At 55.0% G+C, this 17,435-nt stretch overlaps 1 protein-coding gene across 4 annotated transcripts; it reads left to right on the forward strand.

The window, feature by feature from the left end:
• Positions 1–484: 484 nt before the first annotated feature.
• Positions 485–11,127, forward strand: NSMF (NMDA receptor synaptonuclear signaling and neuronal migration factor). 4 transcript variants are annotated; one of them, XM_053556609.1, is made up of 15 exons: positions 485–782; positions 1,238–1,299; positions 1,809–2,309; positions 3,237–3,312; positions 4,491–4,559; positions 5,383–5,435; positions 6,434–6,523; positions 6,980–7,104; positions 7,571–7,654; positions 7,791–7,824; positions 7,923–7,993; positions 8,163–8,242; positions 8,372–8,474; positions 8,744–8,819; positions 8,933–11,126. In XM_053556609.1, the coding sequence occupies exons 1-15, from the start codon at positions 712–714 to the stop codon at positions 9,028–9,030; spliced, it is 1,593 nt and encodes a 530-aa protein (XP_053412584.1). In that variant the 5' UTR covers positions 485–711; the 3' UTR covers positions 9,031–11,126. The 4 variants fall into 4 exon arrangements, with proteins under 4 accessions (XP_053412584.1, XP_053412590.1, XP_053412588.1 ...); XM_053556615.1 differs by lacking the exon at positions 6,434–6,523 and having other exon boundaries at positions 8,933–11,127; XM_053556613.1 differs by lacking the exon at positions 4,491–4,559.
• Positions 11,128–17,435: the final 6,308 nt, after the last annotated feature.

The raw sequence follows: 17,435 nt of genomic DNA on the forward strand, positions 1-17,435 counted from the left end.
GCCCCGGGAGGCGTGGGGGGCCCCCCGGAGGCTGGGCCGCGCGCTAATAAGGCAGTTCTGACGCTGCGTCGGGCATGTCTCCCGTGCTGAGGTCCCGGTAGGAAATGAGACGGTTCTCTATCCTCCTCCAAAGACCCTCTGCTGGGGACTGAAAACCCAGGGCAGCAACTCCAGGCCAGCCACGCAGAGTGCGCAGTGTCTGGATGGAACGCGGTCCCCCAAAACCAAAAGTCTGCGGGAGCGCTCCCTTCGGTCTCCGCAGGGGAACCTTCTGGTGTAAGAGGGAGAAGCGCCAGTCCTGTGACCCCTGCAGGTCTGAGAGCAGTGGGCCATGAGGACCGTGCCTAGGACCCTGCGGTCAGGTGACCACCGGCCTCAGTTTCCCCGCCCGGAGAGCTGCAGCAAGAACACACCGAGCCAGGCGGCCCCGCCCGTCTCGGGACGCCAGGAGGGAGGAACCCCAGTGCGCCCCGCCCCATGACGTCACGACGGGCGGAGCTGCTCGCCCCCGGCCCGGGGTGAGCTCTCCCTAGAGCAGCGGGACGCGCGGGTGCCGGGCGCGGCCATGCGGGACCCGGGCCCGACCCCGACCCTGAGCGCGAGCGCGCCCGCGACCCTGACCGCGACCCCCGGTGTGGCGCGGCTCCCTCGGCGGAGGCGGCGGGCGCGGGGCGCGCTCTGAGACCCGGGGGATGCGCGGCTGCCCCGACCATGGGTGCCGCCGCCTCCAGAAGGAGGGCGCTGAGGAGCGAGGCCATGTCCTCGGTAGCGGCCAAAGTGCGGTGAGTGCTTGGGGGACCCGCGCTCCGGGTCGCCTAGCTGACCTAGCGTCCAGACCCCGGGACCGGGTTCTTGCGCTCCTACCCACTCCTGGCTGTCCCCCCACCCCCTCCTGGCTGTCCCTCCCCACCGCCCCTCCCCCACGTTCTCTTGTCGCGGCTCCCTCTCCTGGTCCCCTCTCCAGCCCTCCCTTCCTTGAGCCCTTGGTGGGCGAGAGGGCGCTCCGGGTCCGGAGTGGGCCTCTGGCTTCACGACCCTGCTCCAACAGCCGATGGGTCATGGCCTTCAGGTCTGGCCAAGGCTCACTAGGACCCCAAGGGTTCCCTGGGCTTTCTCGAGTCGGATGGTCCCTGACCCTTTCTTGTTGGTGGGGTTGGCCTGCGTGGGGGTGCAGACCCTAGGCTTTGGCCAGTGTGGGCTATGTGCACTGACAGTGTCCTGTCTGCGTACCCTGCAGAGCAGCCCGAGCATTCGGAGAGTACCTGTCCCAGAGTCACCCTGAGAACCGCAACGGCGCAGGTGGGGGCCCATGAGGCGGTGCCAGTGCGGGTCCAAGGCACCCCCAACCTGGGGGATACCTCCCCTGCCTTGGGTGGAGTGTGAGCAGTGATGGTTGGGGACTAATTCTCTGCAGGGCTGGCTCCCTTACTCCCTACCCAGAGCCCCAGGAGCAGCTCAGAGTCACTAATCACCATGGCACCCACCCAGCCTGGGCCGTTGGCATGGCAACAGGCCTCCTGGCACCCTAGGGCTGGCACCACTGTCTCTGGGCCAGCTGGTGGGGGGAGGGGAGAAGTTGGCGCCAGGCAAACTGAGATTGCTTGCTGGGAGATGGCCTGCCTGTTCCTTCCCCCAGGACCACCCACAAGTGGCATGGCTTGTCATCCTCCCCACACCCAGAGCTTCAGGCCCCAGTAGGAGGAGCGAGGGGCTTGGACATGCTTTTCCTGAAGGTATCGGCACTGAGGATTTGGGTAGCCCACATCAGGCCAGGTGCCCACAGCATCCTACTGGTGCTTCTCTCCTAGACCACCTGCTAGCTGATGCCTACTCTGGCCACGACGGGTCCCCCGAGATGCAGCCAGTCCCCCAGAACAAGCGTCGCCTTTCCCTCATCTCCAACGGTCGCTATGAAGGCAGCCTCTCAGAGGAGGCCTGTGGAGGGGAGCTGGCTGGTGAGGGCCCTCAGCCCCGTGTGTATACGATCTCCGGGGAGCCAACTCTGCTCCCCAGCCCCAAGGCCGAGGCCATCGAGCTGGCTGTGGTGAAGGGGCGGGGCCCACGGGAGCGGCACCATCACCATCACAGCCAGCCCTTGAAAGCCAGCCCCGGTGGCAGCCACGAGGATGTCAGCAGGCCCTGCCAGAGCTGGGCGGGCAGCCGCCAAGGTTCCAAGGAGTGTCCTGGATGTGCTCAGCTAGCCTCCGGCCCCTCCCCTCAGCCCTTTGGGCTGGACCAGCCACCTCTGCCCGATGCCTCTGGCCGCCGCAAGAAGCTGGAAAGGATGTACAGTGTTGATCGAGTGTCTGGTGAGGATTTGTCTCAGGGCACCGACAAGGTTGGGGGTGTGCTGCTGCTGCACAGGGGAAGGGGACAAGGGAGGTTGCCCACTCAGGTGTGCCAGCAACCTCAGGTTAACCCCCTCGGGCTCCTGCCTCCTCCCCCATACCCCATGAGCTGTGGGCTCCCTCCACTCCTAAGCAAAGATCTTGATGCCTCTTGGTCAGCTCTGGCTCGCCAGCAGCAGGTCAATCAAACAGTGCTTCCTGGAGAAGGGGCCAGGGAGAATCTCAGAGGGTGAGCAGGCAGGAGGCATGCCTTACAGGGAAGATTTGGTTGCTTTAGGGAGTCCTGGGAGCTGCCAAGACCAAGCCAGCCAGGAGGCCTCTTCCCAGGGGTGTTGAGCCATGTCTGGTAGCTGTTTCATCCCACAGAGAGGTCTTCCTGGGATATTCTGCCAGCCCACACCTGGGCATCACGGAAGGCCTGTGGCTGTAGGGCCCAGGAGAGGGTCAGCCTTTAGCACCGTGGTGTCCAGCCTCAGTGAGGGCCTTAACTGGGATCTGGCTGGGCTGATACCAGAGCATGGGGACTACAGAGAGTCCCCTGGGCTCTTTCTACCAAAGGGAGACAAGATGAATTTGTTTCTGGGCAGCCCTGGAGACAGACTGTGCTTTCAAAGGAAGGTTCCTCAAATTTTGAGCGGTTAAAGGGAAAGGAAACAACAAAAAAAAATCAAGTCACCTTGAGCATGGTCTTGATGCGTGAGCACCTGGGCAGTGCCTTCTGGTCTCATTAGGGGCCCAACCCGCACCCACCTCCCACCTGGGAGAAGGCTGGGGCCACCCTGCCGCCTGAACCCTACCAGCTGCCACTGGTCCCTAGACCTAGAAGCATCCCCTTCCCAGCAGGGTGCCCCCACACACCCTACACTAGCTCTCGTTTGTGTCTTTCAGATGATGTCCCCATCCGTACCTGGTTCCCCAAGGAAAACCTTTTCAGCTTCCAGACAGCAACCACAACTATGCAAGCGTGAGTCTTGTGTCCACTGGGCAGGGTCAGGACTGGTGGCTTCTTTCTGGTGTTTAGGAAATATTGACCACCCTTTCCCAAGCTCTGGGTCCTGGGAGCTACTGCTGAATAGCCCCATGCCTCCATGCCTCCATGCTTCATGCTGGACCAGGCCTGGCAGGGGAGTCAGGCCACTCTTCCCACCCCAGGGAACATGTTCTGGTCTGAGACCTGGCCCAGGGCTATAGCTGAAGCATTTGTCAGTGGGTGTGTGGGGTGGGGCTAGTTTTCTTGAGCATGAGTCTGCCCTCATTCGCAGGCCAAACAGCAGCCCACTTCTGTGTTATAACAGGTGCATGTGGTCACAATTTAGGGGTCCCCTGGGGCTTTGGTCCTCACCTTTGACACATGTCTGGGGTTTCTGTTGTGGGATTCCTTCCAGGGAGGTACTCTTTGCCAAAGAGGCCACTGCACCAAGATGCTCCCTCCCCACACAACTGACCTAGGGGACCCACCCCACTCCTGCCCTAGGCTTCTGTTCCAAGGCAGACAGGGTGCAGGCTGGGCACAGTCAGGCCTCTGCAGGACTCCCCCACCTCACTTCCCTGCCCCCACACTGAGTCCAGCCTGGCCAGCTCATAGCACATGATGACATAGGCTGCAGTGACATCAGCTTCTGCGGCCCTTTCAGGGCTAACACACAACATAGCGCATGGTGGCTGCTGGTGGCTGAGGTACCTGTGAGGGACCCTGAGTCAGTGACAAGAAGGGAACTAATTGCAGGGCTCTGGAGGGGCTGAGGGGAGACCCAGGGCTAAGGCTCACTTGTCTTCCCTCTCATGCCATCCCTTCCCGCTGCGACTTCAGCATCTCGTAAGTACCCTTTATGACCTTGAACTTAAGGGCACAGCTGTTGTCCCTGGGGAGACCCTCCAACCCCCAAATAGTTTTGGGCAGGCCAGGGACTGGGCCTTGACTAGGAGGGAGTGCTCTGCGTGGGCCCAGCTCCCTGTGGGCACTGAGGTGACAGCAGGGCCTGCTGGGGGCTGGGCCTCAGACAGGTGAGGCAGGCCAGGACTCCTCTGCCAAGCCCTGTGCCCCAGAAGCCCTGCTGGGCCCTGTGTGCCTGCTTCCATCCCCACATTTGTGTCCCTCCTGCCTCCGGCCAAGGGCAGTGCTGATTCGCGGTGGTTTCCCAGGGTGTTTAGGGGCTACGCAGAGAGGAAACGCCGGAAACGGGAGAATGATTCCGCGTCTGTAATCCAGAGGTAGGGCCTGCCAGCCACTCGCCACCAGGGTCTATCTCTGGTCTGTGCTGGCCTGGCCTGGGCTCTCCTGGCCCTGGCAGACCTGATGGGGGAAGGGTGGTGGCGACCACTGGCCTGGCCCTGCTCTGGGGACGTGGCAGGGAGGAGAGGCTGTATGGGCTGGCTGCAGAGCACTGTTTCACCCCCAGGCCTGCATTTTGAGGGTGTACTGACAGTCCAGCTGCAGCCAGCCAGCCCACCTGTGTCTCTGGCCCAAAAGTCCAGAGCTGTGGGGCTACTGGCAAGGCCTACCCTCCCCCTCTCCCACTAACTACACAGATGTCTGGGGAGCTTGTTTGTCCATTCTGGACATTGGGCCTTGACAGAGTACAAAGTTTGGGGGAAGAGTAGACCTGCCTCTGGGGTGGCCTGGGGGCATGCAATAGCAGGGGAGAGGCACCTGCAAGCCCCACACTGCCAGGGCGGTGGCACAGATAGGACCCTTGCCCTGGCCTGGGCCACCTGGTAGGGGAGGCCTGCAGGCTTCAGGGTGTGCATGGGTACAGGGAGGGAATGCACGGTTGGTAGTGTCTGGATGTGTTTGTAACTAGAGAAGGCTTGATCTAGGGCAAAGGGGAGTCCGAGATGGGGGGATGTGTATCGGTAGGAGAGATACTGGGCAGGATTTGCTTTGAGGTGGGTGGGTGGTGCACGGGAGACCAGAACCAGGGGGAGCATTTATGTCCCACACGGAAAGGGGCAAGAGTGGAACTTCTGGAGTGTCGGGAGCGGGCCACTGGCCACCCCTTCACGTCCCTCCTCAGCTCCCTGCTTCTTTCGCCAGGAACTTCCGCAAACACCTGCGCATGGTCGGCAGCCGGAGGGTGAAGGCCCAGAGTAAGACCTGGGTGCAGGATGGGCGGTGCAGCGCTTGGCCAGCTGGGGCTTTGCGGGTTGCTAGATGCACATTCCCCAGCATTCCCCAGCCGGGTCCCACTGCAGTGCTTTTCCCAGGCCACACCTACTGAGGCCACACCTCCAGCCTTGCCCCACCCAGGCTCCGCCCTATTCTGTTCTTTGGTGTCTATGGACTGCGTTTAGATGGCCGCTGGCCCCGCCCTAGTCACCCCCAACCCTGCTACTGCTCACTCCAGTGTCTCCCCAGGCTCCGCCTCTGCACCCCTGGTGTTTCCCTAGGCTCTGCCCTTTCCCTGGCCCAGTGTCTCCTCAAGCTTCACCCCTGACCCAAGTTTCCCTTTGTTCCTCCTCTGCCCCGTCTCATTTTTCCCCAAGCAAAATCTCCCCGGACACCCTGAGTTTCCCTAGGCTCCTCCCCTGCCCCATCTGCTTTCCCCAGGCTCCTCCCATGCCTCGCTCCCGTTTCCTCAGGCCCCGCCCTTCTCCCCCCCACTCTGTTTACCCAGGCTCCTCCCATACCCCCCATCTGCTTTCCCCAGGCTCCTCCCATGCCTCGCCCCTGTTTCCTCAGGCCCCGCCCCTCCCTCCTCCACGTTTCCGCAGGTTCCGCCCCCTGTGTTTCCTCTGGCCCGGTCCCTGCCCCAACATCTGTTTTCCCCAGGCTCCTCCCATGCCTCACCCCCGTTTCCTCAGGCCCCGCCCTTCTCCTGTTTACCCAGGCTCCGCCCCTGCGCTGCCCCAGTGTTTGCAGGCTCCGTCTCCACCACGCTGCTCCTGTGTTCTCAGATCCAGCCTTGGAGTTTACCCTGTTGTTGGTCATTGCCTACTTTATGTGACCTGATACTCCACCCACACAAGCTTTCATCTCACTTGTTCCCAGGCCTCCTTGGCTCCGCAGCCCTGGGCCAGAGTCTCCCCAGGTTCCGTCCTCCCAGGCCGCTCGCCCCACTCGCTAATGTGGGTTTTGCTCTCTGCAGCGTTCGCTGAGCGGCGCGAGCGGAGCTTCAGCCGGTCCTGGAGCGACCCCACCCCCATGAAAGCCGACACTTCCCACGACTCCCGAGACAGTAGGTGCCCCGACTGCAGGCTGGCCCACCTCCCCCAGAGGCTCCCCAAGGCCCCCAGATCCCTGCCAGGGCCACTAGGCTTCTGCGCTTTTGCATTCAGCCTCAGTTTACCTGTCTGTGAGATGGGCTGCTCCAGCATTTCCTGTCTCTTAGGTGGGGTCAACTAAGGGCTGTGGCAGTGCCAGGCAGGAGGCCTTGAGGGGCAGGGGCTCTGATGCCCCACCCCCAATCGCTCCAGCTCTGAGCTCAGGCTCCGTGGCCAGAGTTAACACTTGCTCACTCATTTCCACTTGCTTTCCTCCTGGGTGTCCCCTCCCCTGGTCGAGCCACTTCCACTGGTTCTCCCACCTGCTTAGAAGATCCAGGATGGGCCTTCTGGGCTCTGTGGCCAGGGGCTACACACAGGACAGGAGGTGCTTTGGGTCTGCTGTCCTGGTGACCCTGCCTGCCCTCCAGGCAGTGACCTGCAGAGCTCCCACTGCACACTGGACGAGGCCTTTGAGGACCTGGACTGGGACACTGAGAAGGGTCTGGAAGCCATGGCCTGCAACACTGAAGGCTTTGTGCCACCCAAGGTCATGGTGAGAGCTGACCCCAGAGTGCTCCTCCCTGTCACTGGAGCAGAGTAGCAGCTCTGCTTGGGGCCATGCAGCCTCCCCTGGCTGTGTGGGAAGGGGAAGGGTCTTGTCAACTGCTCTAGGATGGGCCTGGAGGCTCCTGACTAAGCCCCATCCCTGTAGCCCCATCGTCCACATCATGGGCTGCTACATTCTGGGGAGCCCCAATGGGGAGAAGGTGTAGCAGCCCAAGACCCCTCCCCAGGCTCCTGGTGACTCCACACTGGAAGAGCAAATGACCTTTCATTTTTCCTGGTGTTTCTCTTCTTTCCCCTTTACCCCCCTCCCCACCGAAGTCCCCTATGCCAAAGTCCAGCCAAACCTGGGGGGATCCTATGCAAGAAAGGGGTGCCCTGCCCACCCCTTCCCCTTCCCCACCCCTGCCTCCCCACCCCCAGTCCCCCTAGCTGATTTCCCCCATCTTCCCCAGCTGATTTCCTCCAAGGTGCCCAGGGCTGAGTACATCCCCACCATCATCCGCAGGGATGACCCCTCCATCATCCCCATCCTCTATGTGAGTATTCCTCTCTACAGATTCCTGCACGTTCAGAAACCCCCATGGGTGCTGGTGCCCTCACCCCAGGTCCCTAGCATGTCTGGTGGGGGTCTAGTCTGTGAGGAGCTCTGACGTGACCTGTGTCTGTCCCCAGGACCACGAGCACGCAACCTTTGAGGACATCCTGGGTATGTGCCCTACTCAACCTTGTCTTGGGGCTTGAGAAGGTGCATGCTGGCCCTGAGGCTGTGGGGGAGCACAGCGCTTACACCCCACTTCCCTGCAGAGGAGATAGAGAAGAAACTAAACATCTACCACAAGGGTGCCAAGATCTGGAAGATGCTGATTTTCTGCCAGGTGGGGCTCAGCCCCACTCTTCCTGCCCAGGAGAGGAGGCTAGTGTGTGTGTGTGTGTGTGTGTGTGTGTGTCCGAGAAAGAAGGGAAAGGAGTGTCAGGTGTGTGGACACCACTGTGGGAGCCCCCCTCTGGCTCTGCCCCCACAAGCCTGACCCAGGCCTCTTACAGGGAGGCCCTGGACACCTCTACTTGCTCAAGAACAAGGTGGCCACCTTTGCCAAAGTGGAGAAGGAAGAAGACATGATCCAGTGAGAAGTGGGCACCGAGGCTGGGGGGAGGGCTAGAGGTGCAGGCCTGGCCCTGGCGTTCACCCCACAGCCCCCTCCCATCTCTGGGACTGGGGCTGGAGGCTGCCTGTGACCCCTATTCCCCGACAGCTTCTGGAAGCGGTTGAGCCGCTTGATGAGCAAAGTGAACCCAGAGCCGAACATCGTCCACATCATGGGCTGCTACATTCTGGGGAACCCCAACGGGGAGAAGGTATAGCAGCCCAAGATCCCTCCCCAGGCTCCTAGGGACTCCACACTGGAAGAGCAAATGACCTTTCACTTTTCCTGGTGTTTCCCTTTCCCCTTTACACACACCCCCCTCACTGAAGTCCCCTGTGCTGTGCCAGAGTCCAGCCAAACCTGGGTGATCCTATACAAGAAAGGGGTGCCCTCCCCACCCCCTCCCCTACCCTCCTTTCCTCCCTCCCCACCCCCAGTCCTCTCCCCATCCCAGCTTTATAGCCCTGCCCTTTCTTTCAGCTGTTCCGGAACCTCAGGACCCTCATGACTCCTTACAGGGTCACCTTTGAGTCCCCACTGGAGTTGTCAGCCCAAGGTGAGTCAGCAGAGCCTATTTCCTGCTCTGGGGGCCACAGTGGGCCACCAGTGAGTGGAATCCAGGAGACCTCAGGCCAGGCCTGAGCCCCGGCCTCACTATCTCTTACCCAGGGAAGCAGATGATCGAAACCTACTTTGACTTCCGGCTGTACCGCCTGTGGAAGAGTCGTCAGCACTCGAAGCTGCTGGACTTGGATGAAGTCCTGTGAGGACCAGGGCTGCTGCCCAGTCACCACCAGGCCACTTTCTCTGGACCAGGGACTTGGGGCTGGGCTGCCTCCTCCCCCAGACCACTCAGTCCTGGTCTTGCCCGGCCGCTTCAGGGCACCTCAGACGTTCTCAGGTTCTCCCGCGGGGTCTGGTTCTCACTGCGCTGATGGGGCATGATGGCCCCAGTGCCTGGGGAGGCCAGTGGATGGGCAGTGGCCAGGCACTGACCTGCCCATGCCTCGCTCGGAGGCTGCAGCCCTGGGAATCCATCCGCGGGGTCTATAGAAATAAGTGCAATTTCCTACACCTGAAACAATTCAAAGGGAAGCAGTGTTACTAGTTAGCTAGTCAAGTACTGTGCTGCTAGTTACAGCATAGGCAACCGGCCCAGCCGCCCAGTGTGTGTTCTGGACCCTCTGCCCCTCCCCCCAGCCCTGCCATATTTGATCACCAGCACCAGGGTGGCCGTCCATGGGGGGCCGGTCTGAGCCACCAGCCTGGCTCTGTCCACGCCGGCCAAGTCTGTGCTTTCACTCCTCCCACCACCCCAGCCTGCTTACTCTGACCTCAGCCGGCACTGGACCCAGCAGGGGCGGCCTGGGCAGCAAAAAAGGAAGGGCAGAGCCTCCCCCTCCTCTCAGAGGCTGCGCTGGGCTACAGCCCGCTGCCCATCTCTCCGAGCCCACGCAACACTTTCAGCGCTGCCCATCAGGAGGCCTCATCCCTGCTCAGAGGTTTGGGGGCTCAGCAGCTTGGCAGGCCCCCGAAAGCAGGAAGCTCAGTAGGTGCGGCAATGGGCCTCCCAGGCCTGAGCCAAGGGGCTGGCAGCAGACGGTGGGAGCTTCCCCACTTGGCAGGGGGCTCACAGCCTTTTCCAGGGTCTGGCAGGGTGGGCTCTTTTGTATATAGCTGGGGCTAGGGGGCAGGCCCCCCTTTTGCAGAGCCAGGGGTCTGAGGGCACTTGGCTATGTCCCCAGCCAAAAGGGGCTGGGGGGGCTGGCTCTAAACAATGTACGATTATCCCTAGTGATCATTAAACCTGACTCTCCCCTGCGGCTACCACCTGGGTCTGCCCTCTTTCAGTGCTCCTGGGGCCTCTCTGGGGCCATGGAGTCAGACCGTTTTAGGGGCCACAAGTTGTGAGGGTGGGATGGGGCTACTTGGGCTCCTAGTGGGTCTAGGATAGGGAAGGGATAGAGAATGTGGTCCTAGCAAAAGACAGAGCCAGGTCTGCAGGAAAAAGCAGAGATAGTCTGTCCTCTGCCACTTCACCCCCACTCTGGATACCATGCAAAGGGCTGTCCACCCCCTCAGCCCACCGTGTATGGTCTGTGGTGTGGCCACAGCTGGAGACCAGGAAGTGACCACAGGGGCAGATGATCACAGCCTCAGTTCCAAGTCCAAATTGCTGCTGGGCACAGCCAGGCCTGCCTCAGGTGGTTACTGTCCAGTCACTGGGGACAGCAGCAGCTGACAGCAGGACCTGCCTAAGGCCACCAGGGCAGCCACCTGTGTGCATTATGGGCAGAGCCTGGTCAGCCCAAGGTCAGGTGTGCTGGGCCCACGAGGGAAGCAGCCCCTCCCTAGGTGGTGGGCACCTCCAGGGCTTCCCAGGCTCCCAGCAAGGAGCTGAGGTTTCTACCCAACTTGAATGTTTACTTTTAGGGATTTACATGAAATACCAAATGCTTTCAGCTCTAGTTACCTATGCTGTTTGAAAGTGACACATCAGAAGGTCACATGTGATACAGCAATCTCTCCTGTATCATTCATGAGACACAGTCACTGCCACCTACAATCTGCTGACACAGAGTAGGTCGAGTTTCCGGACCACCAGGCTATGTTTCTCAGAAGGCACATTTGAGCTCTGGGCCTGGAACAGCCCGACTTTGGATTGCCTCCTCTTCCTTCGCCTCACTTTAGCAGGGCCCCTGCAGTCTGGTGGGTTCTGGTGCGGCCTGGGGCTGGGGGAGGCGTGTCTTCCAGGTGGTTCACAGGCTCCATTTCTCACGCCCATAACCACTGTGGGGGAGAGGGGTGTGATGGAAGGAGAGATACTGAAACTGAGCACAAACTCCAAACCTGTAGACCAGGGGAGAGGAGGTAGCTGCACTGGGGTGGGGGGGCAGGCTGGGTGGGTGAGGGGCAGTGACCAAGGCACCCTGGATCACTGCCATGTCCCCACCCTGTCTTGGCTGAAACACATAAACATGTACATGAGCGATTAAGGACTAAAGTCCTTCGTATTTTGAGTTTTCATATATTGATAAGAAAAAGACAAGAGCTGTGGAAAGATGAGCACTCCCAGGAGACCAAATGGCGGGTGAGCAAATACGGATGTAGAAAGTCTGAGGAAAAGCCAATGAAAGCAACAATGAAGTGCTACTTTTTTTTTTTTTAAGAGCTTTGAAATACTGGAGAGATGTTACTTTTTGACTATTGGCTTGACAAAAATTTTGAAGGCTATTAAGACATTGCTCGTGAATATGTAAGAATACTCACATGTGAATATGTGAATTTTTGTGGCTTTTTTAGAACTTAATCTGGTAACAGGTCTTAAAATGAGAATAATTGATAAACTTAAATGTTTGTCAAGCCCTCTCTGGCATCTTCTGTGACTAGGTCCACAGGATAGTGCCCACTAATCCAAGTGTGAACAGATCACATGGATGGCTTTCCAGGAGAAGGAGCAGGTTTTTCACAAGGCTTGTTGCTAAGGAAAAAAGATGCAGGAGGCCCAAATACCATCTGGTTAGAATGACCAGGTCATGCTGCAATTTTGGTAAACAGTATCTTCTCTCCCCCTACATGGGCACACCTCCCTGGTCACCAGAACGCCCTGGCCCACCCACTGTTCTACCTGCGGCTTTCTAGCCCACTCTTGTAGGGTAGATACTCTGGCCTGCATGTCCAGGCTCACCCACACATCTCCCAGCAGCCATCCCAGAGCAGCCTGTTGGCCCAGGTGTTCACCCTGGCAGAGCAACTCCCTTGACAGGGCAGATCTGGGGGCTGGCCTGAGGGTGTGGGGGACATCCTGCTGGTGGGAGTGCCTAAAAGCGTGCTGAAGTGCAGTTCCTGTTCTATAAAACAAAACAAAACCTCTTTAAATGGGAGTAAGCAGGTGGGTGTCACTGCAGTGGTCAAGATGCTGGGGCAGCAACATGCCCTGCTGTAGCCTCTGGCTTGGAGGCAGGAGAAAGTATGAGACCTGCTTCTGCAGGTGGCAAGACGGACCCCCGTGGCTCCCTGCCCTCAGCCTGGCGCCTTCAAGCAGGTGGCTGTCTCCCCTTCTTACTGGATTGAGGGCTGAGAAGGGAAGTTTAAGGAGCCAGGAAGCTGGAAAGTACCAGAAAACCTCCCACAAGGGCACTGTGAGCCCCCACCCCCACACAGGCTGTGTATGTCCCCAAAGACAGAACTGACGTGACACACCACCGGGAACACACACATACCCAGAGCAGAAGGCGCCCCAAAAGCTTATAATAGGAAACTGACCTGTGCCCAGAGTCCACTGAGGCTGAAATTAAAACCAGAACCCCCAAATCACGAAATGGTAAGACAAGTGGTGAAATTGTTGCCAGACCAAGGAGTCCATCTGTTTCTCACCCAAGCCAATCAATGGAGAAGTGAATGATCAACAGTTTTATTTTTATTTACAGAAAAGCCATTAATTTTGGAGAACAGCCAGGATGTTTCTTCAAAGAACTTTTCTGCCCCCTCTTTCCCTTTGTTACGTTTTATTCTTTTAGTGAAAGTAAACATCAGCAGTCAAACACAACCCTCCTCATAAGTTACAAAGTAACACAGTATCTTCTTATCTTAGAGTGGTTATATCTTTAAAGTATTTTTATTTAAACTAAATTTATAGTTAGTCAACACTTCATTGGGTGCACAGAACGCCCTGAGTCCTTGACCAGTACCCTGGAGTCCAGTCTCCCAACTTCTCTGTAACAGTAGCCTTGGAAGTGAATGAACAATCTCCAAATGTCAGCACAGGGGCTCATTCAGCCTTGTTAAGGCCTGACCAGCAGCGCCTTACAGGAAATGAATACCTACTGGTAACAAGATAATCTAACGAAGACTTTGTGCCATTAGAAAAATGCTCAAATGAACCATTGTGAGCACTTAAACAAAATATTAGAATATAAAATATAGCAAAGAAACAGAAGATACAACAAAGGCTTAATAGATTTTTTTAGATATAGCATTTTGCTCTTTTACCCAGGCTAGACTGCAGTGGTACGATCATAGCTTACTGCAGCCTCAAACTCCCGCACTCAAGAGATCCTCCTGCCTCAGCCGCCCAAGTAGTGAGAGGTGCCTGCCACACCCAGCTAATTCACAAAAATTATTTTGATAGAGACAGGATCTTGCACAGGTTGTTCTCAAACTCTGCCTTGGCCTCCCAAAGTGCTGGGATTACAGGCGTAAGCCACTGTGCCCAGCCAGAAATTTTAGAACTGAGAAATAAAGTTGAAAAAAAAAAAAACCCAAAATCTCATTGGACAGACTCAATAGCAGAATGGAAATGACAGGGAAAGGAATTGAGGAACATGATGATAAATCCTCAGAGATTATCCAACCTGAGCAATGAAAAAAATTAAAATATAAGTGAACAGAGAGCCACGGGGAATAACATTCATATCTCTAGAGCCCCAGAAATGGAAGAAAAGTGTAATGCTGAAAAGATATTTGAAGAAACAAAGACCAAACCACCCCATTTAATGAAAGAGATGAACCTACAGATGGCAGAAGCTGAGGCCCCCTCAACAGGCTATACCTGGAGAGACCCATACCTGACACATAATAATCAAACTGCTGGAAGTGAAAACACAGAATAGGTCTTGAAAGCAGCTAAAGAGAAATGACAGTTGACCTAGAGAGGAACGACAATTCAAATGGCAGGGTACACAAATTCAGCTGTTCTAATGAGCTGCAGGTAAGGCAGCTTAAACACGAGATTTATTTCGTTACAGTTCTGGAGGCCAAAAAGTCTAGCATCAAATGTGATGTAAATAGATGCAAAGTGAAAGGATGGAAAATGATATGCCCTGCAAATACTAATCAAAAGAAAAAGGGAGTGACTGTGTTAATATCACAGGAAGTAGACTTCAGAGTAAAGAAGTGTGAAAGAGCCATTCCTCAAGAGCATGTAACAACAAAAGCACACCCCTGAAAACAGCTGCCAAATATTTGAACCAAACCCCAACAGAACTGAAAGGAGAAATAAATTCACAAATACAATAGGATACATCAGTGCTCGTTTCTCAGAATTAGTGAACAGGACATCAGCAAGGATATAAAATAACTAAATAGTACCATCAACCAACTGGACATAATTACATTTATAGAACATTCCACCCAACAACAGCAAAATACATATTCTTCTCAAATGCACATGAAACATGCACCAAGATAGACCATATCCTTGTTCGAAAAAAAAACCAGCAAATTTAAAATAAATTTTATGTTCTCTAACCATAATGAAATTCAAGCTAGAAATCAGTCACTAAAAGAATGATATCGGGAAAACCCAAACACTTGGAAATTAAACAACACAATTGTAAATAATCCATGGATCAAAGAAGCCTCATGGAAATTTAAAAAATATTTTAAACTGAATAAAATACAAACATAACATTTAAAAAATTGAGAGATGTGGGGCGGCGCCTGTGGCTCAGTGAGTAGGGCGCCGGCCCCATATGCCGAGGGTGGTGGGTTCAAACCCAGCCCCGGCCAAAACTGCAACAAAAAAAAAATAGCCGGGCGTTGTGGCAGGCACCTGTAGTCCCAGCTGCTCGGGAGGCTTAGGCAAGAGAATCACATAAGCCCAAGAGCTGGAGGTTGCTGTGAGCCGTGTGACACCACGGCACTCTACTGAGGGCAGTAAAGTGAGACTCTGTCTCTACAATAAAAAAAAAAAAAAATTGAGAGATGTAGCTGAAGCATCACTTACAGGGAAATTTATGGAACAAAAGCTTATATTAGGAAAAAGGAAAAGTCTCAAATCATTGATATAATCTTCCTCAAGAAACCAGAGAAGAGTGATATAAGTCCAGATCAAGAAGAAGAAAGGAAATACATATAAGAGCAGAGTTCAAAAACCAAAACCATTAGAAAAAATTATGAAACAGCTGATTCTTTGGAATGATCAATGCAATTGATAAACCTGTAGCAATACTGGCAAAAATAAAGAGCAGACACAAGTTGCCAATATGGAAAATGAGAGGGCTATTTCTATTTTCTGAAACAGGCTCACTTTATCTACCAGGAAAGATATTTTGCCATGGGACCCGGTGTAGGCATGAAGAGATTTGCCCTACAATAAACTAACTGTAATAGAACCTGGCTCCATTAGAGAGCTATTTTTAATACAGACCCCACAGACTTTAAAAGGATAACAAGGGGCGGCACCTGTGGCTCAACGGGTAGGGCGCCGGTCCCATATGCCGGAGGTGGCGGGTTCAAGCCCAGCCCCGGCCAAAAATAAAATAAAAAAATAAAAATAAAAGGATAACAAGGAAATACTACGAATACTTGCATTCATATACATTTGATAGCTTAGGCAGAATTGGTCAAATCCTTGAAAGCCACAAGCTAGCAAAAGTCATGAAATTAGTAACTCGAACAACTCTCTGTCTACAAAGGTCTGAATTTGTAGGCCAGGTACAGTGGCTCCCACTGGTGATCCCAGCACTCTGGAAGGCTGAGATGGGTGGATTGCTTGAGCTCAGGAGTTGGAGAGCAGCCTGGCCAAGAGGGAGACCCGCATCTACTAGAAATAGAAAAACTAGCCGGGCGTTATGGTGGGCACCTGTAGTCCCAATTGCTTTGGGAGGAGGAGGCAAGAGAATCACTTGAGCCCAAGATTTTGAGGTTGCTATGAGCTATGACGCCACGGCACTCTCCTGAAGGTGACAGAGTGAGACTCTGTCTCAAACACACACACACACACACACAAAATGGCATGAAAACAACTAGTTGTTTATATGTAAAGGAAATGAATCTTGACCTAAACATCACATCTTATACAAAGATTAACTCAAAAAAGATCATAGATCTAAATGGACAACAAAACTATAAAAATTTTAGGAGAAAGAAATCTTCATGTCCTGGGACTAGACAAAGAGTTCTGACAATAATGACATGAAAAAAACCATCCATAAAAGAACAAATTGATAAATTAGATTTCATCAACAATTTTAAAATTTGCTCTGTGAAATACACAAGACAGTGGAAAGACAAGTTGCTCACTGGGGAGAAGCATTTGCATGGCCTGACAAAGGGCTAGCATGTAGGGTATATAAAGAATTCTCTAGGCTTGGCGCCTGTAGCTCAGTGGCTTAGGGTGCCAGCCACATACACCAGAGCTGGCAGGTTCGAATCCAGCCTGGGCCTGCCAAACAACAATGACAACTACAACCAGAAAACAGCTGGGTGTTGTGGTGGGTGCCTGTAGTCTCAGCTACTTGGGAGGCTGAAGCAAGAGACTCACTTAAGCCCAAGAGTTTGATGTTACTGTGAGCTGTGATGCCCTGGCACTCTATCGAGGGTGATGTAGTGAGATTGTCTCACAAAAACAAACCAAAAAAATGGGGTGGCACCTTTGGCTCAAGGAGTAGGGTGCCGGCACCCCCATATACCGGAGGTGGTGGGTTCAAGCCCAGCCCCAGCCAAAACTGCAAAAAAAAAAAGAATTCTCTAAACCTAGCATTAAACAATCCAATTAAAAATGGACAAAGGGGCCCGACACAGTGGCTCACGCCTGTAATCCCAGCACTCTGGGAGGCTGAGGTGGGCAGATTGCCTGAGCTCACGGGTTCAAGACCAGCCTGAACAAGAGCCGGACCCTGTCTCTAAAAATTAATTTTCAAAAAAATGGGCAAAGGAGTTATGAGAAAGGCAGCAGAAGGCAAGAAGACGCTGTGTGAACAGCCTAGGCACCACACTGACATGCAGCTGTGCTGCTTCCAGATTGGCCAAAACTGCAAACCACAATATCAATTGTTGGCAAAAACAGAGAAATTGGATCTCTCACACTAGAAATCAGTTTGGCAGCTTTGTCTCGAGGTAAAGGAGAGTGCAATCTCTCCTGGGTGTTTACCCAAAAGGAGCAAAAGTGGGAGGCGTGCACATCAGTGTCCACAGCAGCTCTGTTCCTGGTCCAAAGCCCATTGAATGCTCACTGGGGTCCATCCCTAAAAGGGGGACATTCCTGGGGTACAAGGAAGGGCCCTGGCGCCCCACAGTGGGGGCCTGCAGACCCGGTGCCATAGGAGGGGTAGAGAGGGGCATGGCAGGCATGACAGGGCTGCTTACAGGAGCCTAGGAAGGCGGTGACTTTGCTGCATTATTTAAAAACAACCAGCAACAGAGGAAGAAGCCAAAGCCGGCCTTGCCC

The sequence above is a fragment of the Nycticebus coucang genome, chromosome 2, assembly GCF_027406575.1.
Source record: "Nycticebus coucang isolate mNycCou1 chromosome 2, mNycCou1.pri, whole genome shotgun sequence".
NCBI lineage: Eukaryota > Metazoa > Chordata > Mammalia > Primates > Lorisidae > Nycticebus > Nycticebus coucang.

Bases quoted from the DNA above. Each gene is read 5' to 3' on its own strand.
- NSMF (XM_053556609.1), top strand. From the start codon at position 712: ATGGGTGCCGCCGCCTCCAGAAGGAGGGCGCTGAGGAGCGAGGCCATG. The intron at 1,300-1,808 runs GTGGGGGCCCAT...CTTCTCTCCTAG, and splicing joins TGAGAACCGCAACGGCGCAG to ACCACCTGCTAGCTGATGCC. The intron at 7,105-7,570 runs GTGAGAGCTGAC...CATCTTCCCCAG, and splicing joins TTGTGCCACCCAAGGTCATG to CTGATTTCCTCCAAGGTGCC.